This window comes from Carcharodon carcharias, chromosome 7, assembly GCF_017639515.1.
Source record: "Carcharodon carcharias isolate sCarCar2 chromosome 7, sCarCar2.pri, whole genome shotgun sequence".
Taxonomy (NCBI): Eukaryota; Metazoa; Chordata; class Chondrichthyes; order Lamniformes; family Lamnidae; genus Carcharodon; species Carcharodon carcharias.
In genome coordinates this window covers 187518549-187531475 of record NC_054473.1, presented here as the reverse complement: position 1 = coordinate 187531475, position 12927 = coordinate 187518549, and the positions used below count along the sequence as shown (strand labels likewise).

The 12927-nt window shown below is 43.1% G+C and overlaps 1 protein-coding gene across 6 annotated transcripts in view; it reads left to right on the top strand.

Moving 5' to 3' along the window:
• Positions 1 to 12342, top strand: part of LOC121280459 (protein SSXT-like) — a 51708-nt gene extending 39366 nt beyond the window's left edge. For 3 of the 6 annotated variants that reach the window (XM_041192481.1, XM_041192477.1, XM_041192479.1), the window contains 4 exons: positions 1445 to 1546; positions 3166 to 3282; positions 6052 to 6179; positions 10881 to 12342. In XM_041192481.1, coding sequence (XP_041048415.1) covers positions 1445 to 1546; positions 3166 to 3282; positions 6052 to 6179; positions 10881 to 10907 — 374 coding nt within the window. In that variant the 3' untranslated portion in view covers positions 10908 to 12342. Of the gene's footprint in view, positions 1 to 1444; positions 1547 to 3162; positions 3283 to 6051; positions 6180 to 10880 lie in introns of all 6 variants that reach the window. The other 3 variants (XM_041192480.1, XM_041192476.1, XM_041192478.1) reach the window with 1 other exon arrangement.
• Positions 12343 to 12927: the final 585 nt, after the last annotated feature.

The window sequence follows — 12927 nt, the reverse complement described above, 5'->3', positions numbered from 1 at the left end:
TCGGAAATAACCAAGGTTACTCCAGATGGGCTCGGGTCAAGGCTCTGTACAGCTAAGCATCACTTCCTCCCCTTTGTCTTTCTGCATCTTTGGCATAAAGTGAGGAGGTTCCAATTGCCAGGGGAATGCACCGCCATGAGAGTCAGTGCCCCCAGGAGAACATGGTGTGGAATTGATTTATTAAAAATCCGTAAAAATTGGGGTGGAGAAGAGGATTTTTTTAAAAAGTGATCAGGTTTGCAGTTCTGCTACATTTATTTCTGTTGTTTGTGCTGAGCAGACCTATAAGCAGCTCAGCTCCACCATCTGCAGTAACATAATTGTACTGCATCTGTATGTGTAACAAGGAAATAATTATCCTTATTTGAACCTTTGAAATGATAATTACAGAAATAGAGTCAACGATAAATTAAAATCGCTATTAAAGTGCTGCAGTTTCATAGGACCCTCAGTACCTCCCCAGCTGAGCACTGTCAAAGACCAGACTCAGGCCTACCTCTGCTATATCATTCTACAAAGCGCCCCTCTTAAATATGTGAGCCTCATAGTGAATATTGGCTGCTTATTACATAGAATCTGGAGCACATTCAGCTCAATTGGTCCAGTCCACATCAGCCTCACCCCAACCTGACCCTCTATCTCTTTGCTCCTTTCTTCATGTGTACATCCAGCCACCCTTTGGCTCTGCTTCAACCATTCCAAGTGCTAAGGAGTTCCACATTCTCACCTCTGTGTGTGTGTAAAGAAATTTGTCCTTAATACCTTTGGTCTGTTAGTGATTTTCTGATTTTCGTGGCTTCCTTGTTCTGGATTCACCCACAAGTGAAAACAGTTTCTTAACCCATCAGACCACTTCATAATTTTAGAGATCTTTCTCGGGTCTCTGCTTCTCCAGAGAGAAGGTACAACAGTTGAAGACTCACTGGGGTAATGTATGACTCTGACTGTAACTTGTCTTTATGGGTCCACCCGGCAGGAGTTACTGGATACTGAGCAGGAATATGGGTTTCTATAGCTCCACATAGTTTTCGATGTCCCTCACCTGATATCCAGACTGTTAGATTGGCTGAAAACAGCTGATCATCACAGGCCAATGATCCAACTTGGGACAGTACAGCACTACAACTCACCAAATATTGTTATTAGTTGTGTGATTGAATACTCAGAACATAAAAACAGAAGGAGCCCTGTTGAGACTGATTTGCATCTCTATTCATCCAACAAACCCATATACCTTACTATCCTTACCCAACAAAAGCCTTTCGAGTATCTTGAAACATTGACCATGACATCCACAGTCTTTTTGGAGGAGAAAGTTCTAGATTTACACCACCCTGTGTGTGAAAAGTGCTTCCTGATCACACTCCTCTTTGGTCTGTTTCTACTTTTCAGGATGATAAGGAATGAGCATTTTACTGATGTGTGTCTGTCTGTTTTCAAACAGTTCCTGTACAGCCACAAGCATCCCAGGGAGAATTTTTCAACAACCAGTTTAACCAGACACAGGGTCCACCAGAGGGAATGAACCTACAGCTTTATACAGAAGGTAAAGGACACTGAATTTCCATACCAAGGAACATTACTCAGAACCATAGTTCAGGAGAGAGATAGTTAGATATGTCAAGTTAGGGTTTTAAAGAGCTGTAGATTGTAGGAGAACTGAAGATGTTGGGAATGTTTCCACTGGAGCAGAGAAGGTTAAGGGGAGATTTAATCACATTTTTTTTAAACTGTAAAGGGTCTTAACAGAGTAAATGAGGAAAGACAATTTCCCCTGGTTAGGGAGTCAGTAATGAGGGGTCATTAATTTAAAAGTAAAAACAGAGAGGAGAGGTTAGGAGAAATTTATTTGCACAGAGCATGGAATGTTTAGCGTTAAAGAATGGTTGAGGCAGAGATCGCTGCATCTTTTAAAAAAAACCTTGAATTTATATAATATCTTGACAGGAAAATCAGATAAATATTTGCAGCAGAAGGTGATTTTCCCAGTCAACAGCTGCAACACAGTCAAAGTCACAATGAAATTGTTAGACTGTATTGTGTTCATTGCAGCGAAGGATATCAGTATTAGGGAATAGAACACTTTCCCATTTCAGGCACCCCATGTCAATATTATACACTCCCAGGACAGATACAGCACGGGGTTAGATACAGAGTAAAGCTCCCTCTACACTGTCCCCAACAAACACTCCCAGGACAGGTACAGCATGGGGTTAGATACAGAGTAAAGCTCCTTCTATACTGCCCCCATCAAACACTCCCAGGACAGGTACAGCACGGGGTTAGATACAGAGTAAAGCTCCCTCTACACTGTCCCCATCAAACACTCCCAGGACAGGTACAGTATGGGGTTAGATACAGAGTAAAGCTCCTTCTACACTGCCCCATCAAACACTCCCAGGACAGGTACAGCACGGGGTTAGATACAGAGTACAGCTCTCTCTACACTGTCCCCATCAAACACTCCCAGGACAGATACAGCACGGCGTTAGATACGGAATAAGGATGTGTTATGGCAGTGATGGGGTTAAGGTAAGAGAAGGGAGTTCCATGTTGCCAAGATGGTCTTGGTGACATACAGGGTGCTGTTGGATCCCCAAGGTTCCACACTGTCTCATGAAGAGGGTCTGGAGGATGAGGGGGAGGGGACGAGAGAACGGTGCTGTTGGCCTTCATATTGCCAGGATTCAGTGGGGGCAATTGATCTCTGTCCGTGTGATGGCAGGGGAGGTCGAGGGAAGTGGTGGAGCTGGAGGTCATTGCCACACTTGGAGAAATTGACCCCATAACTACTGATGACATCACTAAGGAGCAGTATATAGATGTGGACAAGGTGACATTATAAGGGTAGTCTGGGGGTGATGGTGTGGACACAGAGAAAGACTCTCTCACTAGAGATGCTCTGTTCCATTCAAATCTCTACCTGCCCTGGCAGGGTTTGAACTCAGGTTCTCTGAATTATGAGCCCAGTAACAGATCTAACACAACGCGGTATATGCAGAGTCATCAAGTAGCTGAAGTCAGGAGGGTGACCATCACCCTTTGACCTCTACCCCAGCAAGAATCAATACCCTTAATCACTGAACAAGGGAGTTAAACCTCATGTTAAACTGAGTTAAATTTGTGGGTTACAGTAAACTTTTGGGGTTTATTTTCTTGTAGCAGGTACCTGGTATGGACCACAGCAGGGGCAATACCAGCAGAACCCTGGTTCCCACCAGCAGAACTTCTACCAGCAATACACCACACAGCAGCCACTGACCAGCACGCCTCAGGAATTCAGTGAGTTCCAGATGTTTCTATTGGAGGAATACTCTTTGTTTCTTACTGTACAGACTGTGTCCAGGGTATATCATCTGGATAGAGCATTTAGGTTACTTTCAGTCCTGGGACAGTGATTGAAGGGACAGAAAGTGATGAAGCATGAAACACCTGCAGGGCAGATACAGCACAGGGTTAGATACAGAATTTAATACTGACAAAGCTGCACAGTACAACGACCAGGAAAAGGTTCATGAAGCAGCAAAATTCAACTGGGTACAATCAATCCTTTTTAACCTCATTGTTTTACCGCATCCCTCAGCCATAACCTTTCTAACTATTCTTTTAATTTTTATTTGCTTATTAAAGCCCTTTCATATTATCTGCTAATTGTGTTACATTCCCTTTTAACAGTTCTAACCTCATTTCTCCCTCCACTAGCACTTCCTATATTCTTCATTATCTGTTATATTGTTAACTCTCGTTTTATAAAATGCCTTCCTTTTAATTTTCAGTTTAATTATAATCTATTTATCTATAGAATTCTAATGTTTGAATCACCCTGTCGTTGCATTATAAGAATATATTTACTGTTGACCTTTTTGCTGTTAATTTGACATTGACCCCATCTCTTCTCGCTGCTGTCCCAGTCCACAATCCTTATTTTTGATTCTCCATTATCTTTTTATATTCTTGCATTGAACTTAATTATCCTGTGGTTTGTTTTCCAATTCTCCAACTCTCACCAGTTTTTGTCCCACTTAATTTCTCCGAATTAAATCAAGGAACTCTTCTTTCCTTGAATCATTATGGAGGCTGCTCCCATCTGCCAGTTCTTTCAAAGACTAACCCAGTTCATGCCGCTCTATCCCCATGCCCCGGCAGTTTTTTTCTCCTTCAAGCGTTTATCCAATTACCTTTTGTAGGTTACTGTTGAATCTGCCTGTACCGCACTCTCAGGCAGTGCACTCCAAATCCTTACCATTCTTTGCATAAAAAAAACTTCTTCCTTATATTGCCTCTGGCTCTTTTGCCAATCACCCTAAATCTGTGTCCTCTGGCCATTGACTCTTCAGCCGCTGGAATCAGTTTTTCTTTATTTACTTTATCCAACCCATCACAATTTTAAACACCTCCATGAAATCACCTCTTCTCTTTCCCTGACTCAAAACAAAATGATCGAGGAAGCAATCTGAAATCCATCTTAAAAAGCATTGTGCACTTTGATCCCACACGTTACCCTTATCCCGTTCTGTCTTGGGATAGTTATCATCAATCAGTGTAATCGTCCTGTTGTTCTTGCTGGCTTCTTGAATTGTCTTCAGATCTCTCCTGTTTGAGGACCAGTTATATTCTTTGAAGAATGTACCATTTATTGTTTTATTTTGGGGTAGAATTTCTCGTGTAGTTGGGGCATGAGGCAAATAACCAATGTAGAAGACGGAGAAAATGCGAACAGAAACATGTTATGATTATACTTCAGTCGTACAGGACATTGATGAGACCACATGTGGAGTACTGTGTACAGTACTGGTCTCCTTGTTTAAAGAAAGATGTAAATATGTTAGCAGTTCAGAGAAGGTTTTCTAGACTAATACTAGGAATGGGCGGGTTATGAGGAGAGGTTGGACAGACTAGGGCTTGTACCTGCTGGAAGAGTAAGAAGTGACTGGATTGAAACATATAAGATCCTGAAGGATCTTGACCTGGTGAATGTGGAGAGGATGTTTCCTCTTGTGGGAGAATCTAGAACTAGGGGTCACTGTTTAAAAATAAGGGGTCGCTCACTTAAAACAGAGATGAGGCGAAATTTTTCTCTGAGGGTCGTGAATCTCTGGAACTCTCTTCCTGAAAAGGTGGTGGAAGCAGAGTGTTTGAATATTTTTAAGGCAGAGGTGGATAGATTCTTGATAAATATGCAGGTGAAGGGTTTATCGGGGGGCCGGAGGTTACCATCAGATCAGTCATGATCTTATTGAATGGTGGAGCAGGCTGGAGAAGGGTCAAGTGGCCTACTCCTGCTCCATGTTCGTATACCTGTAACTGCACTACTACCAATCTCCTTACTCTTTTAATACCTGTTCCAAAACACATCACATTATAATCAGTCTGGCCCCAGACTAAAGTGCAGCAAGTTTCCTGCATTGGCTAACAAGCGGTGTAAAATTACATCCAGAATTTTAGGCGCAGCAGGGAATAACACAAGCAGCCCAAGATCAGCCATGATCGTATTGTATGGAGGAGCAGACTCGAAGGGCTGAATGGTCTACTCCTGCTCTGGTTTCTTGTGTTATTGTAAGCCTTGAGACTAAGCAGCAGTGGCGAGTATTTCTAATTCTTTATTGAAAGGAAAATAAGGTGCCGTGATGTGGAGCCCCAACACCAGGCACCACCACCCCCACCCTACACACGCCCTCTCCAGCCTGGTGTCGGGGTCCACATCACGTCACCTTATTTTCCTTTCAATAAAGAATTAGAAACACTTGCCACTCCTGCTTCTGATGGCTATCCGCTGACTCCAGCCATAAAGTGCGGTTGTTTGGAAGAAAGATGTAGACCAGATCCGATTCTGTGATGCACCCTGCAGTCAAATAGCCTGCCAACATCCACTATCATGAGTTATGACCACTTGAGACTTTATACCATTGGATGCCTAGTGGCCACAGAAATCTTTCCAGCAAATATTAGGGAGAAAAAGGAAGAAAGCAATTGTCCTTGCAGGAGATCCATTTAGCTGCAGTGGTTAATACAATGTGATTTTGTCATTTCATTATCTCTCTTTTTTTGCAGATTCTGCACAAAATTCTCAAGGACAGTTCAGAAACTTCCAGCAGGACCCAGGGCAACAATATGTGGCTTTTCGGCCTCAGCAACCTGCTCCCAACCCAGCACAGCAACAGGCATTCCAGTATGGTCAGGTACGTCAAGAAGCGATTCTGAAGCTTATACGAAGCTGTTATCCACAGTCAGAAATGAAGGATCGTATCCAACAAAACTAAACTCTGCTGTTTGACATGTGACTCTCACCAAGTCTTCTTCACCCAGTACTCACTGATGTACATTGGCTTGCTAGCAAGCATTGACTCAGATTTGAATTACTGTCTATCCAATATGTATGGCCCCTAGTTCTAATTTCGTCCACAAGTTTTTTTTTTATTCATTCATGTGATACGGGTGTCCCTGGCCAGGCCAGCATTCATTGCCCATCCCTAATTGCCCTTGAGAAGGTGGCGGTGAGCTGCCTTCTTGAACCGCTGCAGTCCATGTGGTGTAGGTACACCCACAGTGCTGTTAGGGAGGGAATTCCAGGATTTTGACCCAACGACAGTGAAGGAACGACGATGTATTTCCAAGTCAGGATGGTGAGTGTTTTGGAGGGAAACTTCCAGGTGGTGGTGTTCCCATCTATCTGCTGCCCTTGTCCTTTTAGATGATAGCAGCCGTGGGTTTGGAAGGCGCTGCCTAAGGAGCCTTGGTGAATTCCTGCAGTGCATCTTGTAGATGGTACACACTGCTGCTACCGTGCATTGGTGGTGGAGGGAGTGAATGTTTGTGGTTGGGGTGCCAATCAAGCAGACTGCTTTGTCCTGGTTGGTGTTGAGCTTCTTGAGTGTTGTGGGAGCTGCACTCATCCAGGTAAGTGGAGAGTATTCCATCACACTCCTGACTTGTGAAAACATCTCTATGTCTACCCTATCAAGCCCTTTTGTAATCTGTTTGGGTCACCCCTCAGCCTTCTCTTTTCTAGATAAAAGAAAGCCAGCCTATTTAATTTTTCCTGACAGGTATAACCTCTCAATTCCGGTATTATTAGTAAATCTTTTTTGTACCTTCCCCAGTGCCTTTGTATCCTTTTTATACCAGTTCCAGTCCTCCCAAGTTTAATCTAATCACAGTTCTATACAGTTAACATAATTTCTCTGCTTTTCTATTCAGTCCTTCTAGAAATTAATTTGTGTTTTGTTTGCTTTTCAGCTTATTAACCTGTCACCATTTTTTAATTTATGTATCTGTACACCTAGATCTTTCTGAAGTCTGTTTTAACCTAACAACTCCAGATCAATGTATTTCTACATATTATCAGCTCATTTATTTTATTTAATAATCTTGCCTGTTGTGAAAGGCACTATGTAAATCCCAAGTCTTCCTAGCTTCTGTTACTGCCTCTAAATCCCTCTGCTATGCTTCCTCTGTCTATTAAACAACTTCTCCAGACCTTCCTTTCTTAACCTACGTTTACTCAGCTCTGGATGATAGTGTAAAGGCACTGGTCCTGGATGAGCAATCCAGGGGTTAGGAGTTCAAATCCCACTTCAGTGCATTGTGAAATAGAATTATACAGCACAGAAACAGGACCTTCGGCTCATCGTGTCCATGTTGGCCATCAAGCACCTCTCTATTCTAATCCCATTTTCCAGTACTTGGCCCGTATCCCTGTATGCTATGGCATTTCAAGTGTTCATCTAAATACTTCTTAAATGTTATGAGGATTCCTGCCTCTACCACCCCCTCAGGAAGTGTGTTCCAGATACCAACCACGCTCTGGGTGAAAAAGCTTTTCCTCAAATCCCCTCTAAACCTCCTGCTCCTTACCTTAAATCTATGCCCCCTGGTTATTGACTCCTCCGCTAAGGGGAAAAGTTTCTTCCTATTTACCCTATCTATGCCCCTCATAATTTTGTATACCTCTATTGGGTCCCCCCTCAGCCTTCTCTGCTCTAAGGAAAACAACCCCAGCCTATCCAATCTCTCTTCATAGCTGAAACGCTCCAGCCCAGGCATCATCCTGGTGAATCTCCTCTGCACCCTCTCCAGTGCAATCACATCCTTCATATAGTGTGGTGACCAGAACTGCACACAGTACTCCAGCTGTGGCCTAACTAACGTTCTATACAGCTCCAATATAACCTCCCTGCTCTTATATTCTATGCCTCGGCTAATAAAGGCAAATATCCCATATGCTGCCTTAACCACCTTATCTACCTGTGCTGCCCCAAGCAGGTATCTATGGACATGTACACCAAGGTCCCTCTGATCCTCTGTACTTCTGAGGGTCCCACCATTCATTGTGCGTTCCCATGCCGTGTTAGTCCTCCCAAAATGCATCACCTCACACTTCTCAGGATTAAATTCCATTTACCACTGCTCTGCCCATCCTACCAGCCCATAAATATATCCTCCTGTAATCTAAGGCTTTCCTCCTCAGTATTTACGACACCAATTTTCATGTCATCTGTGAACTTACTGATCGTACCTCCTATATTCACGTCTAAATCATTAATGTACACTACAAACAGCAAGGGTCCCAGCACCGATCCCTGCGGTACACCACTCATCACAGGCTTCCAATCACAAAAACAACCTTCGACCATCACCCTCTGGATACAAAATTGGCTTAGTGGCAGGAAGCAAGTTGCTCTGGATCCCATGGGCTCTTACCACCTTGACCATTCTCCCATGCAGGACCTTGTCAAAAGCCTCACTGAAGTCCATGTGGACTACATCAAATGCACCACCCTCATCCACGCAACTAGTCACCTCCTTGAAAAATTCAGTCAAATTTGTTAGACAAAATTCCAAAGGGTAACCTTCCCATTTCAAACACAAAAGTAATTTTTTTTTTTTTAAAAATGCATCTGAAAATACATGATTTGCACCTAGAAGCAGTTTAGAGAATGAAGGTCCCTCAATGGCTTAGTAATTAATGACAATATCCTGTGTAACATTGAACGCTACAGACATAAAGTCCTACTTCTGTGCTAAGTCAGTTCCCCCAACTGGCCCTGAGCAAGTAAGGTGAGAAAGGTGAGTTGGTTTTTGCACCTCCTGATAGCCAGTGATCACCACATGAAAAACGTGCGCTCAGTGACGATCAATTGTGTTTGGCTCGGGTTCCATGCTTAAACAGCTTGCCAACAGTGAGTAAGCAAGCTCACATAAAGAACAGCCACTTCAATGAAGTGAACTCTACTGAGAGCCATAAAATCATACCACAGCAGCAGCTAGCATCTAAATAGAATAAGACAACAGGAAAAAGAGCATTTAGACAATATTATATATTCCACTGAAGACTTAGCAATTTTTAACGTTAGAATATTTTAACTACACTTTTCTGATACTATCTTGAAAATAGTTTACAAATACAATTGGCACTTAAGCATGAAAAGGAAATATTGAGAATGCGTTCCTTCACTCAGTACAAATGCTGACAACAGAAATCAAACACAACAACTGTTCCTCAGTGCTCTTGCGGATTGAAGCAAGAGTTTGAACTGAAACACATTTTTGTTTGGTATTTTAATCTGGACAGGATTCTTGTGGACTGGTTAAAAATACTGTCCAATTACCCTGACTAGATCAAAAATTAATTCTTTGGACACTCACCCGATAAACTTGTTCAGTTAAAACTATTCACTCATTAAACATTATTTTGTCCATGACCAAGATGAGCAGAGTCTTCATAGAATGATTTGAGGGCAGAGAAGAAGTGAAATTTTGACCTTAACAACCTTTCACAGCACTTTTCTGGTTTTAGCAGCTGATATATAACTCTCAAAAGCAATTTTGGCAGGTAGGGTTTTGGATGAAAGCACCAGGAGATGGATTCACACTGTACCTATCCCAGAGATTTCAGATGCACCATTGTCTCCATAAATCACTTCAGGAACCGACGTTTAAGCGAAACAGTTTGTGATCCTCCATCTGGCATAGGTCACCTCAGCCAAACACCACAATATGGTGCCAGGTTGGTACAGCTGGCTGAAAACACACAGCACCCACAGCGAAATGAATCACGGTCATTATCCAGCAAAACTCTGAGAGTGGTTCACCGCACCTCCCAAACAAAAACATCTCCCCATTCGCCAAAAGGAAAGACATCAGACCTCCCATGGTCAGGACTGCACATCTGTACTGTTTCATCATCTGTAGTGATTTGTAGAATGGCATCAGATAAAATGAGCGTGGAAGTTGCTGGATTGTTAACAGCCCTCCTGGTTCACCAATGTCCTTAAAGGAAAGGAAACTGCAGCTCCTACCTGCTCTGGCCTACTTTAGTCCCACACCTTGTGGATAACTCTTGATGCCTCTCTGAAGCTAAGCTGGTGATGAGTTCTGAAGCTCTCTGAACCAGCAAGCTGGTTGTCCTTTTTAACACCTTGTTGGTTGTCTGCTCGATGTGACTGACTTGGATCACCCATGAAACATGGCCACCATTGCTGACCCAACTCCCTTCATTTCTCACAAAGACCTTGATTGCCAGCTTGGGCCAAGTTACATGGTCTTGTCCCCAGAAGTTGATGGAGTGCTCCAAGTGTTCTCAACAACCCTGGGCCATAGGGGAGGGATAGGGTCAGTCAAAGTCCAATCCTGCACACGGATATGTGTATGAAGATTGAGCTTGATATGATGCTGCTCATAGTTGAATGACCCATTGACCCCCACTGTTCAGACTTGCACATCAAGATTGGCCATTTGGGGAGGGCACCAGATGGTCCTATAGGATGGTTACCCAATGAGAAAAGAATTGTAGCGGCAATGTATTTATTCATGACCCCCAAACTCTCCGTGTTTTAATTTACTGTGTAATGTAAGTGTCTCTCTCTTCTCTTCTCTTCCAGGGAGCTCAATATGGGGGTTTTCAGTGACTCTCCAAGACCTCATCATGTGAAAGTTTAAACTGCCAATGGACTGCCTCGTACTGTGGACACTGTTGTATTCTGATAATGAAAGTTTAAATTGTGTTTCTCATTGTTGAAAACAAAGTTTACGTTGTTATTTTCCTGAATTTTGAAAATATTTCTACCTGGAGCACAAGGAAGGGTCAATAAACCCCGGCCAAACAATGAATGCTAATTTTCTTCCAATTTGCACCAATACTGCCCCGTATTTGATGGGGAGTTTATTGTATGCTCCCAAATCTCTATTCATCTCTCTCCTGAAGGTCCTGGCGCTTACTGGGACTTTGCTCCATTTGCCCCTCCCTCTTCTCTCTCTTCGTCCTTTCTCTCCCTCCCTCTGAGGATAGGTTGAGGAAGTCCCACTTTTATATTTGATTTTACTTCTCCCCTGATGGCACTAGCAGCAATCTGGTCTTGCCCCAAGTGACTGCTCTTTCAGTTGCTGGAATTTGGAGACTGCAATGCTGTAGGGAGCTGGAGGTCTAAAGTCTGATCTCACCATTGCCCCTTGGAGGACCAGCAATCAATCAGCACAGAAGGAGCCCTTTCTAACCCATTAGTCCCACTCCACTGCTTTTTCCCCATTGCCCTGCAAATTTTTCCCCCTCAAATATTTATCCTATTCCCTGTTAAAAGTTACTATTAAACCTACTTCCACCAGCATTTCAGGCAGCACATTCTCGATCACAATAACTCGCAGTGTTTTTAAAAAAAAAAATTCCCCATCTCTCCTGATTGTTGAACACCTCCATCAAATCTCCCCATAATCTTCCCTCGCGAAGGAGAACAGACTCCCTAAGTAAATGTGCGGAGGGGAGGCATTGGAGGGAATGCCTCATGAGCCAGGCAGGCTAAACGTCAGCCCGGAGCTTTTAACAAACATCTGCAAAGCACACCATCTCCTGTCCACTCGGTGTCCAGGACCTTGGAATAGTAAACACCGGGGAGATGCCTGGTTTAAGGTGAGAATGCAGCTGTATGCTTGGCACTACAAGCGATGAGTAAATAATACACAGAGCAGCTACAGTTCATTTGAGCTTCTTTGGTTCCCCTCTGATTGGAAAGGCAGTGATTGGACTACTTGTGTTGATCCGGACACAGCTCTGCCACATTCATCATGACCACATTCCTCAACCTCTGCTCAGAGGGAGGGAGAGAAAGGACAAAGATAGAGAAGACGGAGGGGCAAATGGAACAAAGTAAACGTAACAGTTTAATAGCGAAACACTTTTCCTTTGCAAACCGGTTTTGGGTACTTGTGGGGCTTTTAACATGACATGATTTGGTTAAAATTACATTGAAGGAGGTGGATTGGAAGTTGGATTTATATGTTTTGGAACAGAAAAGAGTGATCAATTTATTGTCTGTGCAGCTTTCTGATAATTAAAGTGTTTTCTATGTTGATGTGTGTGAAAATTCTACTGGCAACAGCCACCATCGAACCATAGAAAGGTTATGGGGCAGAAAGAGGCCTTTCAGCCCGTCATGTCTGCTCTGACCAAAAAGAGAAAAAAGAAACCAGCCACTCATTTTAATCCCACTTTCCAGCCCCTGATCCATAGCCTTGCAGGTTACAGCACTTCAGATGCAGATCCAGGTACCTTTTCCATGAGTTAAGTGTTTCAGCCTCAACCACCAATTTAGGCAGTGACAGATGTCCACTACCCTCTGGGTGAGAAAGATTTTCCTCATGTCCCTGGTAATTGACCCCTCAGCTAGGGGAAACTATTCTTGACCATTTTTGTGGTGCTTTCAATGTAATAAAATGTCCCAAGGGTCATAACCAGACAAAAATTGACATTGAGCCAAGTAAGGAGATATTGAAAATAAAAACAGAAAATGCTGGAAAAACTCCAGGTCTGGCAGCATCTGTGAAGAGAGAAACAGAGTTAACGTTTCAAGTCCATATGACACTTCTTCAGAGCTAAAGCATATTTTGCTTTTATCTAAGGAGATATTAGCACAGGTACCCAAAACCTTGGTCAAA